The sequence below is a fragment of the Ipomoea triloba genome, chromosome 1 (assembly GCF_003576645.1).
Source record: "Ipomoea triloba cultivar NCNSP0323 chromosome 1, ASM357664v1".
NCBI lineage: Eukaryota > Viridiplantae > Streptophyta > Magnoliopsida > Solanales > Convolvulaceae > Ipomoea > Ipomoea triloba.
In genome coordinates, this window is record NC_044916.1 from 11,596,585 (window position 1) to 11,620,852 (window position 24,268).

General features: G+C 33.1%; 1 protein-coding gene across 9 annotated transcripts; it reads right to left on the reverse strand.

Moving 5' to 3' along the window:
* Positions 1–12,297: 12,297 nt before the first annotated feature.
* LOC116023419 (pentatricopeptide repeat-containing protein At1g25360-like) lies at positions 12,298–19,968 on the reverse strand. Of its 9 annotated transcripts, XM_031264433.1 has the most exons (5): positions 19,804–19,967; positions 19,191–19,241; positions 17,476–17,517; positions 17,026–17,098; positions 12,298–16,105 (listed from the first exon to the last, which is right to left on the reverse strand). In XM_031264433.1, exon 5 carries the CDS (start codon positions 15,872–15,874, stop codon positions 13,421–13,423), a length of 2,454 nt encoding a protein of 817 aa, XP_031120293.1. In that variant the 5' UTR covers positions 15,875–16,105; positions 17,026–17,098; positions 17,476–17,517; positions 19,191–19,241; positions 19,804–19,967; the 3' UTR covers positions 12,298–13,420. The 9 variants fall into 9 exon arrangements, 8 of the variants coding, with proteins under 8 accessions (XP_031120293.1, XP_031120303.1, XP_031120282.1 ...); XR_004099415.1 differs by lacking the exons at positions 17,026–17,098; positions 17,476–17,517 and having other exon boundaries at positions 12,298–12,694; positions 12,836–16,105; XM_031264443.1 differs by lacking the exons at positions 17,026–17,098; positions 17,476–17,517 and having other exon boundaries at positions 12,298–15,848; positions 15,930–16,105; positions 19,804–19,968.
* Between the last annotated feature and the right edge of the window lie 4,300 nt (positions 19,969–24,268).

Consider the following 24,268-nt stretch of genomic DNA (forward strand, 5'->3'; position numbering starts at 1 on the left):
GGGGGGGGGGGGGGGGGGGGGGGGTTATTGATACAACTATTTCAATATAAATGCTCCTACTTATACTATAGTTGTATATTTTAAGGGGGATGGGAATGGGGGTTTATTGATACAACCTTTTCAATATAAATTCTCCTACTTATACTATAGTTATATATACAGAAGATTGCGTAATTCAAAATTGAACTATTATCAAACTCCATTTAAATAGGTTTTTAAAACAAAATTTTAAAATTCAAGACATTTTTTTAGACTAATCGCACTCATTGTATTATAAGTACAAAGGTTGAATACTTTCAATTAAAAAGATTAATCAATGCATAACTTAACTCCTTCTAATGATGTTTAAAGTACTATTAAGCAACTATTACATCAAGAGATGATTTACAAATCATATTAACTACCTTAATTTATGGAATTTCAACCTTAGTTATGGAATTCCAATGATAACGGCACATTAATGCATACACATCACTGTCACAAGTTGTGTAATATTTACTATGTTTGCTTGGAAAGTAGGTAAGATAGACTATACATGATAAATGCCATACCATATGATGGTTGTATATAGACTGCGATAGTTATTAGAATACTAAGTTTAAGTGAGTAATTAAACTGAAATTTTAGTAAATATATTTTCCTCCTTAACTTTAAAAAGTGGAAATTTTTCACGATTTGATTGGAACGAGTTCAAATTTCATGAAATTTAAGTGTTTTTATCATGTGAAATCGGAATTCCTAACACCCTCCACTACCAGAATTTTAAATTCAATAGAGGTTGAGAAGGAAAATGGAGCTATCAGATCAAGACAAAAATACATTTCCCCTAATTAATTAATTAATAGGTCTTATATGAAACGGTTTCCTGTAAACGTATAAATGTATACTACTTTTTATATAAAATATATGGAGTAATTAACTTTTTTAATAAGTCTATGCAAAAGTATTATATATTATTATCTAAAAAGTATTAGATATCTCACATTAGGGATGGCAATTCAACCCGCCCCCGACGGGGAAAATCGATCCCCGCCCCGACGGGGGCGGGTTCGGGGAATTTTTTCTGGGAACGGGCCCCATCCCCGCCGGGGACGGGGACGGGGAGGGCGTTCCCCGCCCCCGACCCCGATCCCCCGATCCCCGTCCCGTCCCCGTCCCGATTTCCCGATAATTATATATATATATATATATACTATATATATATATATATATTATATATATATATATATATATATATAATAAACAATAGTCAAATAAATACATTTGTTTAGTTTTGATTTACTGTATTCATTAGTTTTGATTAGTAAATATATTCCATATATGATCTAATAAGTATGTTAGTTCAATATACCAGTACTGATTCCAAGTAATAAAAAATTAAAAATTGTATTGATTAGTTTGATCAGTACTACTATAGTACTGTATTTATTAGTTTTAATTAATTTTCTTTTTAAAATGCTAAATAAATAGACTAACATATAAATTAAAGTAGAAAACTATGAACTTATAATACTAAATTTGTTTAACATAACATTTGAGGTTTTTTATAATATCTTAATATAGCTTCTTCTTTTTTTTCATTAGCATCATTAAAAAACGGGGCGGGGAATCCCCGTCCCCGAAAAATCCCCGCGGGGACAGGGATGGGGAATTATTCCCCATCCCCGTCAGGGAACGGGGCGGGGACGGGGAACGGGGGCCTATTTCGGGGACGGGGACGGGGACCCCATTCCTCGCCCCCGCCCCGTTGCCATCCCTATCTCACATGGACGATCTCACAAAACTTACTGATACTGTAAAATACGGAGGCAAGAGTACCCAATAAATAAGGTGTGTATTATTAAGGGGCAAACCCAAATTGGAATACAGTGGGAGCTCGGGACGATCAGGCTTCGATCGGGCAGTCGGCAGTGGGCTGACTACGCACCGGAATAGTAGGACTGATCCAATCTCCTGGTCTCCAAAAGTCCCTCCTCTATTCCATTAATGCAGCTTTTTAGGAGTAGAGGGGAAAAGTTCCGTCCCTCCGACATGACGGACGCGTGTTGCCCATGCACCGGGCGGACCTATCCTTGGGCGACAACGTTATCGTACACGTGGTGACTCAGATTTGACCTTGACCGGGTGATGTGATCAAGAGATTGGACTACAAAAGAGGACTCCGACCCTGACCCGGACTTAAATGGTAACGGCTGGGGACAACCTCTTACTGCCGACCATCCGACCTTACATTCCTTGATCGGACCCAGAAGACTACCTGAGCCCCGAGAAAAGCTTATACGGATCAAAGGCCATCATCAGTATACCGAGAGGATATTTCCTATCACTTATTATTCTAAATTACTTTTTATTTATTTATGAATTATCATATTATTATAATTATGTTTTCAAAAATATTATTATAATTATAATTATAATTTATTACTCTATTTTGTTATACCATTTTTAATGTAATTCATTTTACTTTATAATTTATTATAACAATGTTATTATTATAATATTGTTATTATTATTATTATTAATATCATTATTATTATTAATTTATTTCATTTTAATTTATTATATTATTATTTTATAATGTATTGACATTTTGCTCTTTATACTACTTATTCCTTTTCAATAATCATGCATGTGAATCATATAATTAAATACTAAAATAAAAATTTATAATAATTATATTCCTTCAACTGAAGAATATTTCCTCTCAAATAATACAATTTTAAAAAATTCAACAAACGTTACAATTTTCAAGTACTGAATTACTAAAACACCTTTATATTATTTATTTAATTTATTCGGTTATTTAATTATGTTTACATATAATAATAATAATAATAATAATCTCAAAAATCTTTTATAAAATTCTTAAATTTATGTCAATGAATTATTATAGGGTTTTCGCAATTTCCCATCCATGGACTACCTGAAATTGTATTGCATGCAAGAGAGGGTACCTAACAATCATTAATGATTAATAGACTAAAATGCCGTAAAATTAAATGATGTTATCCTTTTCACCTACCATATATATATAGGAAACTGTTTGAGGGCAACTCTAACTAAAGTAATTGAATTATTGATATGGTGATTCACGACAATATTTTAAGTTTGATTTTTTGTGAGAATTATTAAATAACTTTTTCAAGTGAATTGTCTGACCAACTTGACAAGGAGTTTTCCCAAAATGCATTTATTTAACAATTACAATTGATGGTGTTGAGATACTTGAATTGGGTATAAGCGTGACATTATGCTAAAGGAACAATTCATGGATCATATTCATATTAAATTAACTCACATAATTCTCAAAAAGAGGTTATCATAATCATATTAATTGATTTGGCGATAATATCATTAGATTTAACCCTCATTTAATTTAAATTTTAACAGAAGACTATTTGTGGTAAAAAAACAAATGAAAGTCAATGTACGATTGTACGTGCTCTGGTCTAAATGAAAGTCCATAACTAAAATGAATACTAACTTGATAAGCAAAGGACCATTTGTGTAGGGCTGTTAGCGAACAGAGCTTTCAACAAACTACTCGTGTTCAAGCTCGGTAAGCGTTCGTTTATGTTCGTTTATTAAGGTAAACGAACATTAACAAACAAAAATTAGATCGGTTAACAAACGGATAGAGTCTGAACAGTGGTAAGGTTGTTTGTTAAGTGTTTGCGAACAAGCTCGTTTGTGTTTGTTTAGTAGTGTTCGTGAACAAGCTCGTTTGTGTTCGTTTAATAATGATCGCGAACATGTTATATATATATATAACGTGTTCGCGAACGTTAACGAACGCTTAACAAACGAACATGAACAGAATTTTCAAAAACCTTAACAAACGAACACGAACACCTCAAAATCCTTAACAAACGAATACGAACAACCTCCATTCGTTTATGTTCGGGTCGTTAACCGCCCTACATTTGTGGTATTAATTCATAACCACCCCCTCCCCCATTAAATTAAAGAGTTTCACCCACTGACAGTAAAAAATAGTAGCATTAAGTACTTTTTGGATTGTACCAAGAAAGGGTATGTCTCGTTATATATGGAATTATAGTATTTACGGAGTATTTAATGTAAAGCATTTCACAGGTCAGCTTATTTGCTCCACTCTGCATGCAAGGTAAGATTGAAGATGGAGTTTTCAAAATTCCCTTTCCAGACGGCACAAAAAATTGAATTTCAAAGCATTGGCCATATAAAACCAGGGTATATATGTAAATAATGTACTCCGTAATATGTCAAAATAGGATGCACTATAACAATTAAATTTATCACTAGAATAAAATTGTAAATAAATTACTGAAAAGGAAATGTTTTATTCCCCTCCTAAATTTCTCCATCTTCTATTCATTGAGTGCCAATGAACATCACTACTTAAAAATAGCATTTAGTTACTAATTAGATGTTGCATGCTCTGTCACATTGTCATGAGAGATGGATTGGAGGGGAAAAAAATGAGAGGTATCTAACATTACTGTTACTGAAATTAGTATGTATTTAATTTTATCAATGCATTTCTGCAAGTAAAAATACTAAAAGCCATAACCATTTTATTTTATTTAAAAAAAAAGGTTGTAACTATTTAATCTATAGTTAAATTTGTTGGTATTTTTGAGTGAAGAGAAAAACTCGCAGCCACTATCCGAGGGTGTGCATTGGGTAAACCCCGTCTTGTGACCCTCGTCAGTAAAGGAACACAAGGAGGTAAACCAGCTTAGGTCGTCCATATATAGTTGACCGGCTCAAAACAATGATGCAAATAGACAATTTGTTGGTATTTTGCTACTTTGTTGTCGTGAGTCGAAAGTATCCCAGTGTGTTTATTTATTGAAAATAAAAATCAAAATATATTTTTATAGTAAAAAAAATATTTATTTATACATTTTTCTTATTATAAAATAGGGAATAATTAAAAATTGGAGAAAGAAAAATTAGATAGTTAAAGTAATTTTTTTTTATCAAGATTAAGAAAAATCTAAATTTTTAATAAAATAATCACACGACAAGATGTGGAAATTAGAATGAATGTTAAAGAAAATAATGTATCGCAACTCTTTTGTTAGTTAGAATATTCGAACCACCAAAAAGGAAAAAACTTTGGACATTATTTTTTTTTAATACTACTGACTCTATTACAATGTAGTATTGACACTCGGTTGCACTCTTATATGAAAAACAAAATAAGAGTTATACATGGCTACTTAATCAATTCTCAAAATTGCATTAAATATGTTCTCTTAGACGGGACAATTGATTTTTTTTTAGATCGATGGAACTTTATCTCAAAATTTCTTATGTAAAATCTTAAAATTATGTCACTAGAGTAGTTGATCCTTGAGGATAATTGATCTTTTAATTTTTTTTAAATAATAAATTCATTGAATTAATTCAAAAACTGCATCAAACAAGTCGGGGGAAGACTCTCAATAACGCCAAACAGACTGAGAGTCAGTACTCCTAGCTAGAATATGAGCCAACTAGTTCGTTGAATAGGAGATCAAACGGCAAATTAAACTTTGAAAGGAAAAAGAATTGACAACAGTCTAAAATAGGACCGATATAAGAAAGATCTCTAATTCTTTTTGAGATAGTCACTATAACATTGTAGTAATCAGACTCCAAGCATATGTTATTAATTCCACAAGACTTCAACCACGATATTGCTTCCTTACGAGCTATAGCTCCCGCTCGACGTGGGTCATTGAGCAATCGTTATACCCTGCACCACGGTGCACATAGCAATGTGCACAACGTACTTAAAACGACGTCGTTTCGGTGTTAGTAGACGCGGACGCGAATGACTCAGGGAATTCATTATCTATAATACACAGAACGTTTGCCTAGAATACACATAATGTTTGCCCAGAATACACAGAATATTGATACAAAATACACAGATGTTAGTGGACGCGAATGACTCTAGGGAATTCATTATCTATAATACACATAATCATTATATAGAATACACAGAAGGTTTGTCTAGAATACACAGAATGTTTGCCCATAATACACAGAATATTGATGCCCATAATACACAGAACTCATCCTCCTAACATTCGAATGCACAAACACATCACAACTTGTGTTAATAACATGAATACACATAATATTTACACAAAATACACAGAACTCATTCTCCTAAACATTCGAATGCACAAACACATCACAACATGTGTTACTAACATGAAATCACAACATGTGTTACTAACATGAATACACATAACGGTTTCCTATAATACACAGAACGGTTGCCTAGAATACACAAAATGATTACCTGGAATACACAGAATATTAACATAAATACAGAGACCGGCCGAAACGGGAAACGTAATTTCCAAAAAAAACGGACGATTAATTTACAATGCTCAAAACAACGTCGTTTAGGTACGTGGTGCACATTGCTATGTGCACCGTAATGCACAGTATAATTTGCCGTCATTGAGGGATAAGGCCGCTCGATGTGGGTCTTTGGTCTTTTAGTTAATATGCATGATATATTCAAACTTAGAATTATATATTCTTTTTGGAACAAAACGAATGGAAAACCGGCCCAAAGAAGACACCATGCATCTAGAACCGAAAGAATGACTTGAAGAGACTTATCTTAAAAAGTTTTTTTTTTTTTTTAATACTACTAACTCTATTACAATGCAGTATCTGTTCATAACTACTTTCTCAACCTATTGAAGCACAAGAGTCAGTATTGCCTCCACTGCCTCCACTGAGGCTCGAACCCACCACCTCCCGTATCTTAAAAAGTTGATATTCAATGCATCTCAACTGCAAACATTACATCATAATATCCAAGTTACCAAACAGACTTTAATTTCGATTCATTCATAAATCATACATAGGACCGTCGTGGTTTTTTTTTTTTTTTTTTTTTTTTTTGAGGAGAGAAACTACAGTTATTATCTGACAGGAGTTTATTATACATTTATACATAAGAGATAAATTCTACTAATAAGAATTTCATGTGCAACTGACTTGACAGAGAGATCAAATTTTTGACGATAATTGAACTCGTGACCTTCTAATACAAGAATCATGTTCTATTCACTTGTACATTCATTTGGGGACTAGCTAGACGTACCGTTGGTTTTGTTTTTATGGTACATACATATCAAAATCCTTATTAATTTATGTAGGGTTGTCTCTCCATGTTTTTCATGAGACTACCCTACAATGTTATTAAATCCTTGAACAGTAGTAGTACGCACTGCAGTAGGAGTTGCCATCCATGCTTTTAATTTATAGTTGGTGTAGTCATTGGTAGGGCACCAACTACCATTAATTGAAATTCAAATTTTGTAATGCTGCTTGCATTTGTTTACACATGTACTACGTACTATATTTGTTTGGTTTAATTTGTAACTGCAAATAAATATAAGTAGCTAGGCTACATTTGATAACACCCTTATATAACTTTTGTTTGTTTTTCTTTTTTTGTTTTTGTCTTTGTTTTTCCTCAGTGAAGTAGTGATTAAACCGAACAAATTTTTACACGCCAAAATTTAACATGAAAATAATAAGTTGGGTTTAGCCTTAACATGTCATGGGTCATTAACAGTTGATCGGTTAAGGTAAATTATATTGTGGACCATGATCTTCTATGTTACTCCTATATAAAAATAATATTGTGTGTACATAAAAATGACACCAATACTAATGAATCTATGTATTTGCAGTAATGAACTCATGTATTTACAATAATGACTTTTATGAATTAAATTTAGGGAAAATGGCATCTTTAGTCCCTGAGTTATAGGGGTAGTGTAGACTCAGTCCCTAAGTTATGGCTGTATGCGAGTTTAGTCCCTCAGTTATTCACAAAGTGGCGAGTTTAGTCCCTGGACATTAAAATTGACGAAAAAATTAAAAAATATTCAAAATTTGAGGGGTAAAATAGGAAATTCACATTTTATTATTCTTCTTATATCAAAATCACTTTTACAACATTATTTTTTCACTTCTTAGCCTAATTATTTTTATTATTTTTCATTTTTAAAAGCATTTTAATAACTTTCAAATGACTTGTTAGGAACCTGACTCTAGTATAACACACTTAAAACTTAGCACAAATAAAGAAATGCATTATCATTGTATTTAGGTGTATGAAACACACTATCCTAACAAGTTTTTATTTTTTTACTAAGCAACAAATGTAATAAAATTAAAACTTTTGAGATTTTTTTACACACTATCCTATCTCAAAAGTTTTAATTTTATTACATTTGTTGCTTAGTAAAAAAATAAAAACTTGTTAGGACAGTGTGTTTCATACACCTAAATACAATGATCATGCATTTCTTTATTTGTGCTAAGTTTTAAGTGTGTTATACTAGAGTCAGGTTCCTAACAAGTCATTTGAAAGTTATTAAAATGCTTTTAAAAATGAAAAATAATAAAAATAATTAGGCTAAGAAGTGAAAAAATAATGTTGTAAAAGTGGTTTTGATATAAGAAGAATAATAAAATGTGAATTTCCTATTTTACCCTTCAAATTTTGAATATTTTTTAATTTTTTCGTCAAATTTAATGTTCAGGGACTAAACTCGCCACTTTGTGAATAACTGAGGGACTAAACTCGCATACAGCCATAACTTAGGGACTGAGTCTACACTACCCCTATAACTTAGGGACTAAAGATGCCATTTTCCCTTAAATTTATGTACCTAAAGTAATGACTTTGTGTGACATTTAAAAGACCAAAAATTAAGGAGGAAATTATAATCACTGACACGTTAAAGAAGTTATTAAATTTTGTGTCTTAATTAATTAACGACTCCTAACATGTTAAGCTTCTTCATTCTCCCACTAACATGTTAAGCTATACATTAGTTATGCTGGTTAGATGTTATTTTTATCATTATATATATATATATATATATATATATATATATATATATATATATATGTATGTGTATATATATATATATATAACATGTTTATTCTAAAAAAAAAAAACATGTTTAAATATGTTATCATGTCATGTGGATCCGAAACCAATTGACTAGATGTGTCCATCATTTCAACTCATTTAAAAATTGTGTTCGTGTTTAAAATTATAATAGGTTGTGTTCATGTTTAAATTTACGGTGTTCATGACATAATCACGCACGCTGACCTGTTAACAAACCTCTTTATCCAAATTATCAGGTCATGAAATGTAAGTCGCTTGGTCTTGTGTACATCAATAGTAACTTACTTGTTCTCATGTTGATTAACTATAAATGATAATTAAAAATCATATTATTATATTCAAAGGGTAGTTAGAAGAAAATGCGATAAATAATATCCTTGGTGTTAATAATGGTTTTGTCACACTACTACAACTAACAATAAAAATGTATGGAAAAGGACATAAACAGTTGATTGAAAATGAGATAATTTATATGTAATATTTGTATTTGGTAATTATATTATTAATTAATAAATTGTAGTTTATAATTTTCAAAAAAAAATAAATTGTAGTTTATAAAATATATAATTTAGAACTTATATAGTAATAAAGAGTTAATTTCATTTTTATCCTAGATTTATAAGTGGCAGTTTACTTTTCGTTATTTTTTATCAGAACATCATCCTTTGGTCCTAGTATTATTGTTGCATAATCATTTTTGGTCCTCCGTCAAGAAAATCATTGAAATGTCATTAAATATAAGGACATTTTGACCTTTTTTTATACAAAGTAGGTTGACTTGTTTATACAAATTACTATTCGACATACTTACTAATTAAGTCCCTTGTGTTTGGTAAGGTTGACCCTTCCACTTTTCGACCATTGATATATTCTGATCTTTGACTCTTGAACATTTCGAACCTCCTTGAAGTCTTGTCTGCTGACTATCCAAGGTGTAACCATTTAAGTTACATTTCAGACTATTCAAATGGAATAAAGAAAACTTTCCTAAGTGTAAGAGGATAAAACGAATTGGGGACTAAAATTTTCCTAAGTCTTTTGGTATCATCAAAATCTAATTTACAATTGTTTCTAACATAAAAATAAAATGAAAATGAAGAAGGTAGTAGAATAGAGAGTGTTATATTGATAATGAAGAATTTTTAGTACAATCTAAGATTAATACGAAGGAGTGCAGGAAGCTCAACAATGTTGGAAAGTGTACTATATCTAAGAAATCAAATTTCTCTACTAGTTAAAGGATGTTTGTATTTATAGTACGTGTTAGAGTATGGAGTACATACTGGTTCTCCATTGACCGGTTTGATGTGGCAACGCCGCACTGACAACTCAAGTTAGTCATGACACATGTTGATCTTGAAAGTCATGTCCAGTAGTGACAGTAGAAGGGACTATTTTGTCATCCTTTCTTAGTAATATTAGTAACCAGGCTTCCTGACCTCAGAGCTCAGGCTCGATCCAAGCACGGTCAGCCTCCAACCAAATCATGAGTATGTGTACTATATTACCCCATTACTATCTTTTTTTTTGGGATGTTGTTTATTTATACAACTTTTTCAATATAAATACTCCTACTTATAGTATAGTTATATATACCGGAGTACGTTTGAGTAATTCAAAATTGAACTATTATATATTATTAAACTCCATTTAAACATGTTCTCAAAACAAAATTTTAAAATTATTCAGACTAACCACACTCTTTGCATTATAAGTACAAGGGTGAATACTTTCAATTAAAATCTTTGCATTATAAGTACAAAGTTTGAATACTTTAAATTTAAAAGACTAATCAATGCATAACTACTTCTAATGATGCTTAAAGTACTATTAAGCAACTATTACATCAAGAGAATTTCTAAATCATATTAACTACCTTAATTTATGGAATTTCAACCTTAATTAAGGAATTTCATTGTACAACAGTACATGAATGCATACACATCACTGTCAGAAGTTGTGTAATATGTACTCCGTATTATGTTTGCTTGGAAAGTAGGTAAGATAGACTATACATGATAAATGCCATACCATATGGGTGTCTATAGACTGCGATAGTTATTAGAATACTAACTCTAAGTTTAACTAGGCGGATTTCTATTTCTTGTAAGACTCTTAGCGCATAATATGTATAAATAGCCCCTCTTCCTTCCCCGCATATACGCAAACGAACAAGTAATTTTTACTACTCATAAGCAATATTCAACAATATATACAATACTCACATTCTCTCTATATTTTATATATTTTCATATACTTGTCATTTTAATGTTAGTGTTGGCCAACTGCTGACTACCCAAAAGTCATAAAACCTACAATATGTGTGTGTGTGTGTGTGTGTTTGTGTTCAAATGCGGCACTCCATGCGGTCGTGAGGACTCATCTAAACCATTGGATTCGCTCAGATGAAAGGTTGAAAGTCAATGAAGATGGGAAAAATGCGATGACATTTTGGTAATTTTTCGCATCATGTATATTTCGGTGATACATTACATGTTGGGGTGTGGTGCACTTATGAGTGATCTGTGGTGCACTTATGAGTGATCTGTGGTGCACTTAGGAGTGGATGCACCACCTAGCGTATGTAAATGCACCATGTCACACGACAGCACAAAAAGGATAGTATGCATGTGAACTAGGCCCTGTGTGTGTGTACACATACACACATGGTGGTCGGGTTGAGTTTTATGCATATTTTGTATATAAAACTTCATGCAACGCGATGCACTACGAGTTTAATTTTTTAAGACTTACCTCCGACCTACTACCGACTATCATTTAAAAAATAATTGATCCACGCAGAGTGGATTCAAGTGAATATCTAGGGGCGACTGAAATTTTGGAATTGTCATCCCTATTGTTTATTCTTTACCTATCATTAATAATCAATAGCTAGCATTAGTCTGCATGTTTTACCATAAGCATTGTTCTAATATATATCAATGTGGATGGTGTTTATTCTTTACCCATTATATTCTTCTCTTTTAAAAAAAAAAAAATCATTTCATAAATCAAACATATTGTGGAATATAAAACTTGTAAGTTGTCTACATATTCTTCAACCCAGTTGCCAAAGACCTTGTAGTCAAGTGGCATCGGTGTCTCGATTAACACTCCCACATGGATGATGGGAGTGGGTTCGAGTCTCAGTGGAGGTAACTGTTGACTCGTTGTGCTTCAGTAGGTCAGTAGTACTCAAAAAAACCTTCAATCATGCACTACTTGACAACGTGCACAAGGTAAATCTCATCCTGTACCCCTATTTGACAAAGGACTAAAAAAAGTAAACCAATATAACTTGCACATAATTGACTAGGTCAAACCAAGTCTTGTAGTGTTAATAACTTTATTGAAGAGGGATCGACAGCTGATGGGAACATGTCTTAAAAGTTTATTAAAGATCTCTGCAATAAATAAATAAAAATTGCGCCAAAATTTTTTTGGAACATAAAAACACGTTTAGCAGTTTACAATTTTAACTCTTTAAGCATAGTATTATCCCATTGTGGATATGATGTCCAATTGGAAGACATCAAAGCTTTTCACAAATCCTTCTTATTCCTTTGTCTATAGTTAGAAGGCCAAGCTGTAGTCTTTCTTCACATATTTTTTTCATCTCAAACATATTTTCAGCATCTCCTCTTCCAGTCTGTTTCTCTATATAACAGCAAGCAGTGTAGTGTAGGCTCATTGAGTTTCACATGTCTTGCTTGCAACCTTCTCCGGATTCTCCAAATAGGTGAAAGAAAAGATGCAAATGGTGTCCTTTGAAAGGAAAATTTTCAGCTTTTCAAGTTCAGAATACCAAATTTGAACTGTATAAACCAAAATTGCAACAACACAGAAACTGATTCTAAATAAATGCAAATGGAATTGAGTTGAATCTTAAACAATAGTTAAGCTCACCACCAAGCCAGCATGCCCCACAGTTAAATATTCTCATTCATATTCAGCAACTGATTAGAGTTGACGACCTGAATCTGAGCATGTTCTGGAGCACTGGGCTTTGCAGCAGCAACTGTCTTGGCTGGCAGCACCACGCAGAGCAATCATTGTTGCGATATACTAACCTTTTCTAGCTGCGTTCAAAACGTTTAATGGCTTCCCAGGTTACATTTTCATAGCATTTCCAAACTGAAGTAGATGTTGTCAAAAGACAAGCCAAACATTGATAGGCATGTTAATATCTTAATGCAAAGGACTAATGGTTTCAATGAATCTCCATAGCTAGAAACTAAAGTCCAAACCCCTTCAGGAAGAGAGACATAAAAGGAAATTGAACAATTACTCTGCCTTTGAAGACTTCACTGGAAGATGATTGGCTGAACAGGATGAGGAAAGACAGCTTTAAAGGGATAGTGAAATAGGAAAGAGAGGTCAGGCTTCCAGAATAACTTCTTTAAGCTCCTCTATCAATAGGTTGGCATCATGATACTTATCTGTCCAAACATCCAATTCTTTTAATACATAATTAAAATAGAATCTCTCTGCTCACCAGTAATTTCCACATGAGCATTCACCATCCCTGAAGTGATGAAACCTCTTTCCATCTCTCACAATAATCTCCCTTGCCTCTACCTTTGACATGAACTTAAATGCATTATGGCAGTCCCCACATATCCGGAGGTTCTTGAAGACCCTAATCGTGGCACTACGAGGTAGCTTCAAGAGCCCAAACACAACAGCAAGTTTTTCGCTATGAGTTGACAAAGCATACTCCTTTTGTTCAGTTTCCATATCCTGTAACACATACTTCGTATCTGGAATATATCCAGCTTTCCTCATCTTTAGTGCTAATTCCTCCAGATAGTTGTAAACCGCTTGGATTTCAGGGTGCCTAGTATCGTCCACCAAGAATACATGGACCTTGTTTTCAACTTCAATCCAACTACAGCCAGGCTCCTTCTTGACCCCTCGTTCCCTCATTAATTTCCGTACATTGGCAGCATCATTCCATCTGCCTGCAGAAGAAAACATGTTTGCCATAAGTATGTAGCTTCCGTCATGTTGTGGAACTAGGTCAAAGAGTTTATCTGCAGCTTGCACTGCCAACTCAATGTTTCCATGAAGTCGACAACCAGAAAGAAGAGCTTCCCAAATGGGTGCCCCAGGCTTATAGGGCATAGTCTGGATCACATTTGTAGCTTCTGAGAACCTTCCAGCTCGAGACAACAAATCAATTAAGCGAGAATAGTGATCTTCTCCTGGACTTATGCCATACACTCTATGCATTAAATCAAAATAATGTTGTCCTTCTTTAACCAACCCTGCATGACTACAAGCAGATAGGACTGTAAGAAAGCTTATACTGTCAGGAGATATACGTTCTTCCAGCATCTCTTCAAAGAGTTTTATCGCATGAGCACCATGTCCATGCTGCCCCAAGGCTGCAATCATTGCATTCCAAGACACGGAATCGAAAAATGGCATTGTAAGAAACAGACACTGTGCAGCATCAATGTCTCCACATCTTCCATAGAATGTAATTAATGCATTTCCAACAGAGAGGCTTGAATCAAATCCACACCGTATAATCTGAGCATGGAACTGGCGTCCAGTTTCTAGCGCAGCAAGCACTGAACAAGATGCAATGGCACCTGCAAAAGCATAGTCACATGGCTCAAACCCATTTAATTTCATTTCGTTGAATAACCTTAGACCTTCTTCCCCAAACCCATTTTGTGAGCATCCAGATATCATCACTGTCCATGTTAAGGAGTTCTTCTCTGGCATCCAAGAAAAAAACAATTTAGCTTCATTAATCCGTCCAGCACTCACATATGCAGACAAAATTGTATTCCATGAGATCAAGTCCTTGGTGAACATCTGATCAAAAATTTTCCTAGCATCATCAACTCTATTGCATTTCCAATACAACGTAATCAAAGCATTATTTACTGACACATGAGCATGCTCCATAGGTGTTGTTTCTGTCCTTACTATGTAACCATGCACCTGCTTTCCATGGAGAAATAATCCAGCATCAGCACAGGCACTGAGAACATTTGAATATGTAAATCCATCCAGTTTAATCCCTAGCAAGTACATTTGTCTAAAAAGTTCAAACGCTTCAAAGATTAAACCCTTATGCACATACCCTGAAATCATTGCATTCCACGCCACAACTAACTTCTCATCCATCCCATCAAACACTTGCCGTGCAGCTTCAACATTATCATTCCTTATATAACCCACAATGATTGTTGTCCATGACAATTCATCCCTCTTGGTCATCTCATCAAATACCTTCCTAGCCGATTCCATTAAAAGCAATGAAGACACTAAGGGTGAAGACGCGCACCTAGCGTACACTGACAAAAGGGCATTCTGTACAGATGTAATTGTCCCAGTCCCGGACTTGATAACAGCACAATGTAGCTGCTGGCAGTGCAGTTCACAATCAGCTATAAGTGCCAAGGCTGCAAGCACACTAGTGTATGTGTACTGGTCAGGCTTAAAGTTGTTTCTTTTCATATCATTGAAGACTTGTATAGCAGCATGGCCATCATTTTGATGCGAATAGCCCGTGATCCTAGCATTATAAAAAACCGTGTCACGCATGCATAAAGGGGTTCTATCAAAAATCTCTGCAGCGAGCTTGGGGTCCCCAGAAGCAGAATACGCAGCAATCATGGTGGTTCTAGCAACAATATCCGGTTGGGGAATTTCGTCAAATAGGTGCCTTGCGTACAGGAGGTTAGAGGACTTACAGTAGATATCGATGAGGCGGTTGAGGATGTGGCCACGAGGCTTGAACCCGGAGGTGATCATGTTGGCATGGATGTTTCTAGCAAGAGAAGACGTAGCAGGGCTGTGTATGTTTGAGGAGCAGAGTTGAAGGTGGGCCGCATAACGGCTGGCGAGTTTACCATTGTCCCGTTGGCAAATGTATATGCCTTGGGCCAAACTTTCAACAGACCTGGCAGCGACATTTTTCATTGTCATAGATGTTCGTAGATATTTGCAGTAACAGTATCACTGTATCAGGTTAGAAAGATACTTCATTCTCCATACATGAAAGTCGAAAGCTTTTCTTCACCATGAAGACATATTTTGGCTGTTAGCAGTTTAACATACTTCCTCAACTTTAAAATAAACTTGACTTCAGAATTCAGGAAGGAGACTAATCCACTCCAAGCACAATTGTTCTAAGACCACTATTCACTTTGTTTATCCCTGCAATAATAATAGAGTTAATAGTTAATACCCGAGGATAGTAATTATTTATGAACTTTCAATTTAACTACTCATGGTACTTCAACTTTCAAATTTAACCAAGTGTGGCCCTTTCATTTGTTTAAGTAAGGGCAAAGTTAGGATCAAGGTTGGTTAAAAGTTTGAAAGCAGAAGAACCATGTGTTGTTAGCTTGAAAGTTGAAGAATCATGGGTGGTTAAATTTGAAAATTGAAGGATCACGGGTGGTTAAATTGAAAGTTTAAAATTTAACGTGACAATTAGGCTAATGCATTTCAAGAAATGTTGGGATTGATGTAAGGATAGCTGGTCTAAATGACAATTAGACAAATGCATTCACACACACACACACACAAAACAAACAAACAAAAACAAAAACAAACAAACAAAAAAAAGAAGAGAGAGAACATAAATTAATGAGTGATGGAGACATAGGAGATGAAATTCAAAGGAGGTAATAGTTAAGCACACATGAAAATATTCTAGATTATCCACATAAGTGAGTAGATAGCAAGTTGGGCTTGGTCATAAAGAAACCACCCTATGGTCCTACCCATTATAATAAATCCAGTTTGAAATAAATGACCTTCCTCTGCAGTAAATTAATGCCCAATGTACTGATTAAAGAGCCACCCCAATGCATTTTACAAAACCATTTTTCATATTAGACATTTTCTTTCCCTAGATAAGTAATGGAACTTTGACAGCAAGAAGCAGGCAAGCAAAGGCTTTCATAAACAAAAGATATGAATATATTACCACTGAGTTTAAAATCAATAAGAGCAAGTACAGAAGGTAAATCTAAGCAAATGAAACAATTATTTCAAGAATGAAGCGCATAAAGCAGCAAAGTGCAGCCATCACTTGTTTGCTGTAGTACTTTAATTTATAATGAACTCACACGTGCAAGATACATGTGCATAGTTGTGTCCTCAAGAATTCCCAATTTTGTAATCCTAATGTATTTCCAAGATCTGCAAAACCCCAGACTGGAATGAGCTGAAGAATGCAGCATGTTCTCCAAGTTGGTAATCACAACCATATGAGAGAAGACTTGAGAAGTAGTAGACACACAACCAGGAATATGTCAATTTGACTCTGATATGCCATAAGCATCTACATCACTAAACTATTATTATCATTTTATGCTGCAAAAATATTTAATAACAGATGCCCATTACTTTCTCAGTTTCTAGGTTTCTCCTGCAAGTTAAGCAAAACTTCTAATCTAGAATCCACAATACTTGACAATTACACAGTGCTCATCACTCTATTACAAGAATTCCTATTACCTTTATTTTTGTTTGTATATATATATTATTTATTTATCCTAAAATTGAGTCTCTTTTACCTCAGTAGTCAGTCCTCCACTCCTCCATCGTGTTAACTAAACCTACAGGAATTAGTATTCTTCATAAGTAAACCCAAGTATGACTCATTTCATATTACAATAATTTCTGTCATCTTTCTTTTAAAGTAAACCCAACTACCCAAGTATGAGTTGTTTCATCACTACAACCCCAGTTAAGCTTTAAAAAAATAAAATTAAAAAAAAAAAAATAAATAAAAAAATGAAAAAACACACAAAGAGCTCTTGGAAAAACGACCACTACTAGAAAAAGTCACAATTACAACGGATAGAATTCCGTTGCAAATAACCCAAATTCCCTTGCAAATCACAATTTGCAACAGAATGCATTCCGTTGGTAAAACGCTTGTTGCAAATCAATTGCAACGGAATTGCAAACTTTGCAAAGTTAGAATACAGGGACATAAAAGGACACCTGTCAATTTATGTATCACAACATCTAATCCATCAACACAATCCTCAATATATATAATCCACAATAAAATCCAAATTACGACACATACAATCCACAATATAAGCCAAACTACAAGACAATGTACAATATAATCTAAATTACAACACCATCCACAAAATGGGGTGGCTCTTTCCCTTGAAATACCTGACCCTAAACAATAACCGTGTTACACTCAGGACATAAATTTGTTTTACAAATCATATAAATAAAAGTCATACTCAGTCATACCAAAACAGGTCTCCCTACAGTGAATTGAACATTTTGGTAAACAATTTAGCAGCCATACTCTAATCCTCCAGGATTCATAAGATTTAACTTTCAAAAACTCAATTCATCCTCAATAATGTAGTATTGGCAAGTCAACAGAAACCGGACACACTAATACAATACATAATTTTTTAAAAGATAAAGATATAAAAGCATTATTTGCACTGATCATAATGAAACTACATGCTTTAAAATCAAATCAAAATATAAAAACTTCATTTAGAAAGAAACTTAACACACATGATACATATGAGAACTGTAGAAAAGGTGTGGAAATGAAAATGAAGTCTAGCAATTATCTTTGCAGAATGACCTATACCAAAGAGTAGAAAAACCTATTTTGGAATGAGTTTCCATGTGCCTGGTTACAGAGTAAAATAAAAAACTTGGTATTTGAAATAAATAAATAAGACCTTTACATATTATTTAAGAAAACTAGGAATGGGATGATGCCACCATTCTGAGGTATTCATGAGACAATCACATGAGTCTAGATTAACAATTTAACATTAGCATATGAATGTCAAATTCACCACTTAATAATTACATATCTGACACAAAATACATAATGGTCAAAAAGTTTGAATCCAGTAACCATTATATGAAATAACAAAAGCCTCAACAATTGCTTTCTTGTTGGTAAAATTTTCTTTACCACCGAGAGCAGACCAGAAAGCTGAGATTTCAGCTACTTCCTTAGTGTGTTTCACAGATGCCCCTGGCTGAGTTTTGTTATGAAAGTAAACCAATTTAATTAGATATAACATGGAAGGAACTAGAATATGTTACAGTTTACAAGTAAAAGAAATTCAGTTGGCTGCCAAGTGTCCAAGCATGAATATTAGGTACTATTTTTTTTACCTCAACCTATTTAAGTGGTAAAGGGGTGGAACAGTGAGTTACTTGGAACTAGGTGGAAGGCAAGAAAGAACAAAGAAAACACCTTGTCCACAAAGTTCTTTAAAAGAATTCTTACCTTATAAAATTCAGCAATCTTTGCAGCTAGCTATTGCTGCTCATAGGCACTCTGGATTCCATGCCAAATGAACATTGAAACAGATTGAAGAAGAAAACATTCATTAGAGTTGAGTGATGTTGCCACCAGGTAAAATAAAAACGAAATCACTAATACCTAGTAAACTACCTTAACACCTGCCCAGAAAAGGTATAAGATTTTCAACGACGTAACTAAAAGGATGAATATAATGAATTGCTCTTGCTAAACCTAAAATGTTACGGAGTATTTCTATTATCATTTATGCACTGTTATTGAATTTGGTATTACATTACAATTACAATTAATATACATTCCAGTGCTTGACACTGGAATTTGAGAATTTCATTCCTGTGTTTGACACTAAGCACTGGAATTCAATGTTCAAAAAAACAAAAATCAATGTTCAAGCTTCAACTCAATCAAGCCTAGAAAATCAGAAATCAAGTTCAAGGGTTCAAGGCAATCAAAAACATTCAATTTTTCAGTCTTCTCGACACTCAAGGCTCAAGCAATCAGAAATCAAAAATGAAAATTTCCACTTTCCAGGTCTGAAGACAGAAAAATAAGGCCAGAATTGGAGGAGGAAGAGTACCGTTCTTCGGTGAGCGAGTGAGGCGGCGGAGGCGCAGAGCATGCATCTGGCGACGAGCTTGGAGGCGGTAGACAGTGGACTTCGCCGGCGACGTCGCCAGGACCCAGGAGCTTCAGGCCTTCAGCAATTCAGCGTGTCGCAAGGACGAGAGGGAAAAATTAAAAGTCAAAGACAATGACTTTCAGTCAATAAGAAATTAACTCAGCTTTCTTGTAACATAAAACTGTTTTCTATTTTCTAATTTTTTAATTTTTATTTTATATTTTTCAATCTCTATTTTTTGTTCAGAAACCTTATTTATTAATACTTATTTTTTCAAATTTATTTTTTTAGATTAATGTTATAAAATTAACATAAGTTTAATTTCGAATAATTTTTAGATCTTATATTTAAAATATTTTAAAATATATTTGGTTTAAATAGAATAAATATAATTTTTATAAATTTAATATATGTAAAAAATTTACATTTGATATCCGAACTAAATTTATTTTTGTATATAACATAACTAAAAATATATTAAAACTAATAACCTATTAAGTTCACATAAAATTTAGTTTAGATAATATTAATATATTTTGAGCTAATATTTAAAATATTTTTGGATATATGCATTTGAATGACATGTATATAATATAGACGGAGTAATTTTTATTTTGAATTCTAATATAATAATATATGTAAAATTTCGATATCCGATATCTGGACCAAATTTGTATCCGATATAACATAATTAAAAATATCCAAACCAATAATCAAAGGAGTCCAATCAAAATATAAAACGTGGTATAAATTTTAATTTTTAATTTTGATAATGTTAATGATGTATAATTTTAAGCATAAGCAAATAAGTTATGTTTAAATAAGCAATGCAAGTAGAAAAGATAGAAAATGATGATAAGTAAAAGAAGATGATAATGGATAAATGTTTGAAATTCAACAGTAGTAGTGTGAAAAAATTATACCAAAAGTAGGTAGATCTCTTATGCGCATTGGCAATCGACAATTTGGCTCTAAGCCACTGACTTATGGTGATTTATATCTTTCTAAATGCTTTGCCGAGACTATAGTTGGAGATTTAATATTTTGGGGCAAATATGTATAATATTGGCATCATTATATTCCATGATGTCCATGTAACTAGGGATGACAATTTGCCCCGTCCCCGTATGAGGAAATTTTTCAGGAAACGGGGACGGGGAAAACATGTAATTCCCCGACACCGTCCCCGAATAATAATTAATTAATATATATATATATATATATATATGGTTGCGTCTTCCCGTGCGGTCGGTGCGGTTCGCACCACTCAATGTTAGAAAGCACACCACACCTCAAAATAATGCACCATAACTCTCCTACCCCTAATGGTGCATTTGCTAACACTGTGTGGTGTATATTTGCATACCTAGTAGTGTGTTTTTTCGATGATGTGTACCTAATGATGCATATTTGTGTGGTGTGTTTTCTAACACTGAGTGGTGTGTGTGTGTGTGTGTATATATATATATATATATATATATATATATATATATATATATATATATATATATATATATATATATATATATATATATATTTGTATACATAGTGGTGCGGTCGCACTGACTGCACATTAAGAGGCGACCACACTTGATTATAACCACACACACACACACACACACATATATATATGGGGCGAACCTTACCCATGAAAGAAATAAAAACGCTTCGCAGTCGTCAAAGAATCAAATGTAATTTTTAAAAAATGACGAGATGACATTTTCGTAAATAACTCAAAATTTTTGGTACAAGTAATTGTGTTATAAGTGCAAATAGCTGGTGCACATTTGCAAGTAAAAAAGTGCAAGTAAAATCACTTACAAGTGCAAGTAATTTACCTTGTAAACATTTGTGCACCTAATTATAACGTTATGTGCAACTAGTTATAACATTATGTGAACTTAGTATTGATGTTCAGTTCATTTTACTTGCACGTGTGATATCTACTACTATTTTGTACAATAATTCACCCCTTATTTTAGTTGTTTTGATGCTTATTTTCTTTATCCTAGTGAAATTGAAAATTGTTTGTGATATATTGTCCTAAGGGTTGAATTATCCACAAGGAGCAGAAGAATTTTGAAACATTTTGGACAAGTTTTGGAAGAAAAAAAAATTACCTAAGGAAGGAAAGGAAACAAGAATAAGAATTGGAAAAGAATTGAAAGTTGCCTCATGAGCCCAAGGCCCATCTATCTCCTATATATTCTACATATTCTTTACAATTTGGGGAGTTCCCAACCTAGTTAGTTTTAGTCTATTTTTCTCTTTCTCTTTAGATTTCCCTATATTAGTTTTACATTAGATTATTTAATTTCAAGCTTGGAATCTCGAATTGAAGTTGGATTTGTTCTTCATTATCAGTAAAGTTCTCATTTTCCCTTTATTTACTTTATTTTCAGATTTCTTGCAGTATTTATGATTATTTATTATTGCTTTGCTTTGTTTACTTTTATGATGCATGAGTAATTAGCTTTTGGTTTGGATTAGGATTCTATTGCTATTCTTGATGCTAGGTTTATGATTATTGCATAAAGTGGATAATTTATTAACTTAGGTTTTTATGTTTGAATTGGATTATAAATTCCTCTTATTGATAATTGATCCGCAGCTTTTATTGATTTGCTTTGGAGACGATTTCATCACAACGGAAGTTGGGGAAAGACTCAGCCTAACCAATTTCAACCTAATTTTTCCTACTATGAGAATATGGGTAATTTGGGGGCTTATAATGCTTTTGTGTTTTAAGGTTAAGATTGATGCATCACGAAAGTGGGGCAATCCTAGCCCAATTCTAGTTTATTGATTGCATGAGTAGCTAAACTAAATTATTGAGTGCATTGTCAATAAATCCCTTGGTTAATTATTTTCCCCTAATTCTGAGATTGTCAGAGCACCAAGATTGCATTACCCCTAATCTGACCCATTCTTTTATCATACAGTTTATTCATCATTCAATTTGCATCTTTTATTTTATTTCCATTCCTTAATCTTAGTTTGCTTGGATTCTAGGGAATTCCAATACTTTAGTGCCTAGAATTCTACATATCATACAAATACGTGTCATAGTCTCAATTCTTAGCGGAACGACATTTACACCCTCTTTTTACATTCACCATTTTACCCATCAACGTGTAATACATTTTACTTGCACTTAGGTTCACTATATATATATATATATATATATATATATATATATATATATATATATATTAATTTTTTTAAAAAAAAGACTTAAATTTTTAATTAAAAATTATACAAATTTAAGATTTTGACTAAAAAGTTAATCGGGGAAGAGAATTTTCGTCCTCGTCTAATTCCTCGCGGAGACGTGGGTGGAGACTATTTTCAATTCCCTATCAGGGATGGGGACGCGGACGAGACAGAAGATATGGCCCCTGTCCCGCTCCATTGCCATCCCTACATGTGACTTGCTATCAATCTTCCCTAAAATGATTGGATCAGGTGATTCAATCCACTCCCTAAACTTATGAACACTGCCTTAACTTCCTCAAGAAATGCATTTACAACTTCGACAGCACTGTTACCATTCCAAATGGAAGGTCTCAAGTTCGAGTCCCATCCCAATCAAGGATGTTGGCATTATCATGTTGTTTGAGTAGATACTATGTATAGAGTTAGATTGTAGTACTCAAAAAAAAAAAAAAAAAAAAACTTCGACAGCATTAACCATGCATACTAATATATAATCCCACTACACAATCGAAGAGAGAAGAATGTGACGAGACTAGGGATGGATCTAAAAAATTAAATGAGTTGGGTGAAGTTTAAATGACATTAAAAATGTCAATGATAAAATATCAAACAGACGTAATAAAGTTAAAATACAAAGTACATTGTAAATTATAATAGAATGTTTTTGATAAATTACATGATACTTAAGGTCGGAGTCAAAACTATACTTGAGTGGCTAAAAATGTGAAAATATTTATGACAAAATATGAAATATAATCAATTAGATAAAATAAATTGAATTACACTATATTCATAATAAATACTTTTTAATTTTAATTTCTTTTAGGTATATCAACTTTAAGTTTTTCTAAATTAATTCGAATACAATAAAGTATAATATAAACTTGGATGCTACATTAATTAAATGATTAATAAAAAATAGATTAAAAGAGCATTTAATAATCTTGTGAAAGAGATAAAATAAGAACAAGCGTTACTAATGAGATTTGAACATGTGATATAGGCTTTTTTTATATTAATATCAAGTTTGAAGTTCAACCAACTAATTAAGCTACTCAAACTATTAATAATTTGAACATAAATATAGGTTTTATATAAAACTTAATGCTATATATATGTGTGTATATAACTATATATACATACATATATATATAAAAAAAGGAGTGTGGTGGGAGAGTGAGGCCAGCTGCCCCCACACTGGCTTTGT

Coding starts and splice junctions, on each gene's coding strand:
- LOC116023419 (XM_031264438.1), bottom strand. CDS start 15,874: ATGACAATGAAAAATGTCGCTGCCAGGTCTGTTGAAAGTTTGGCCCAA.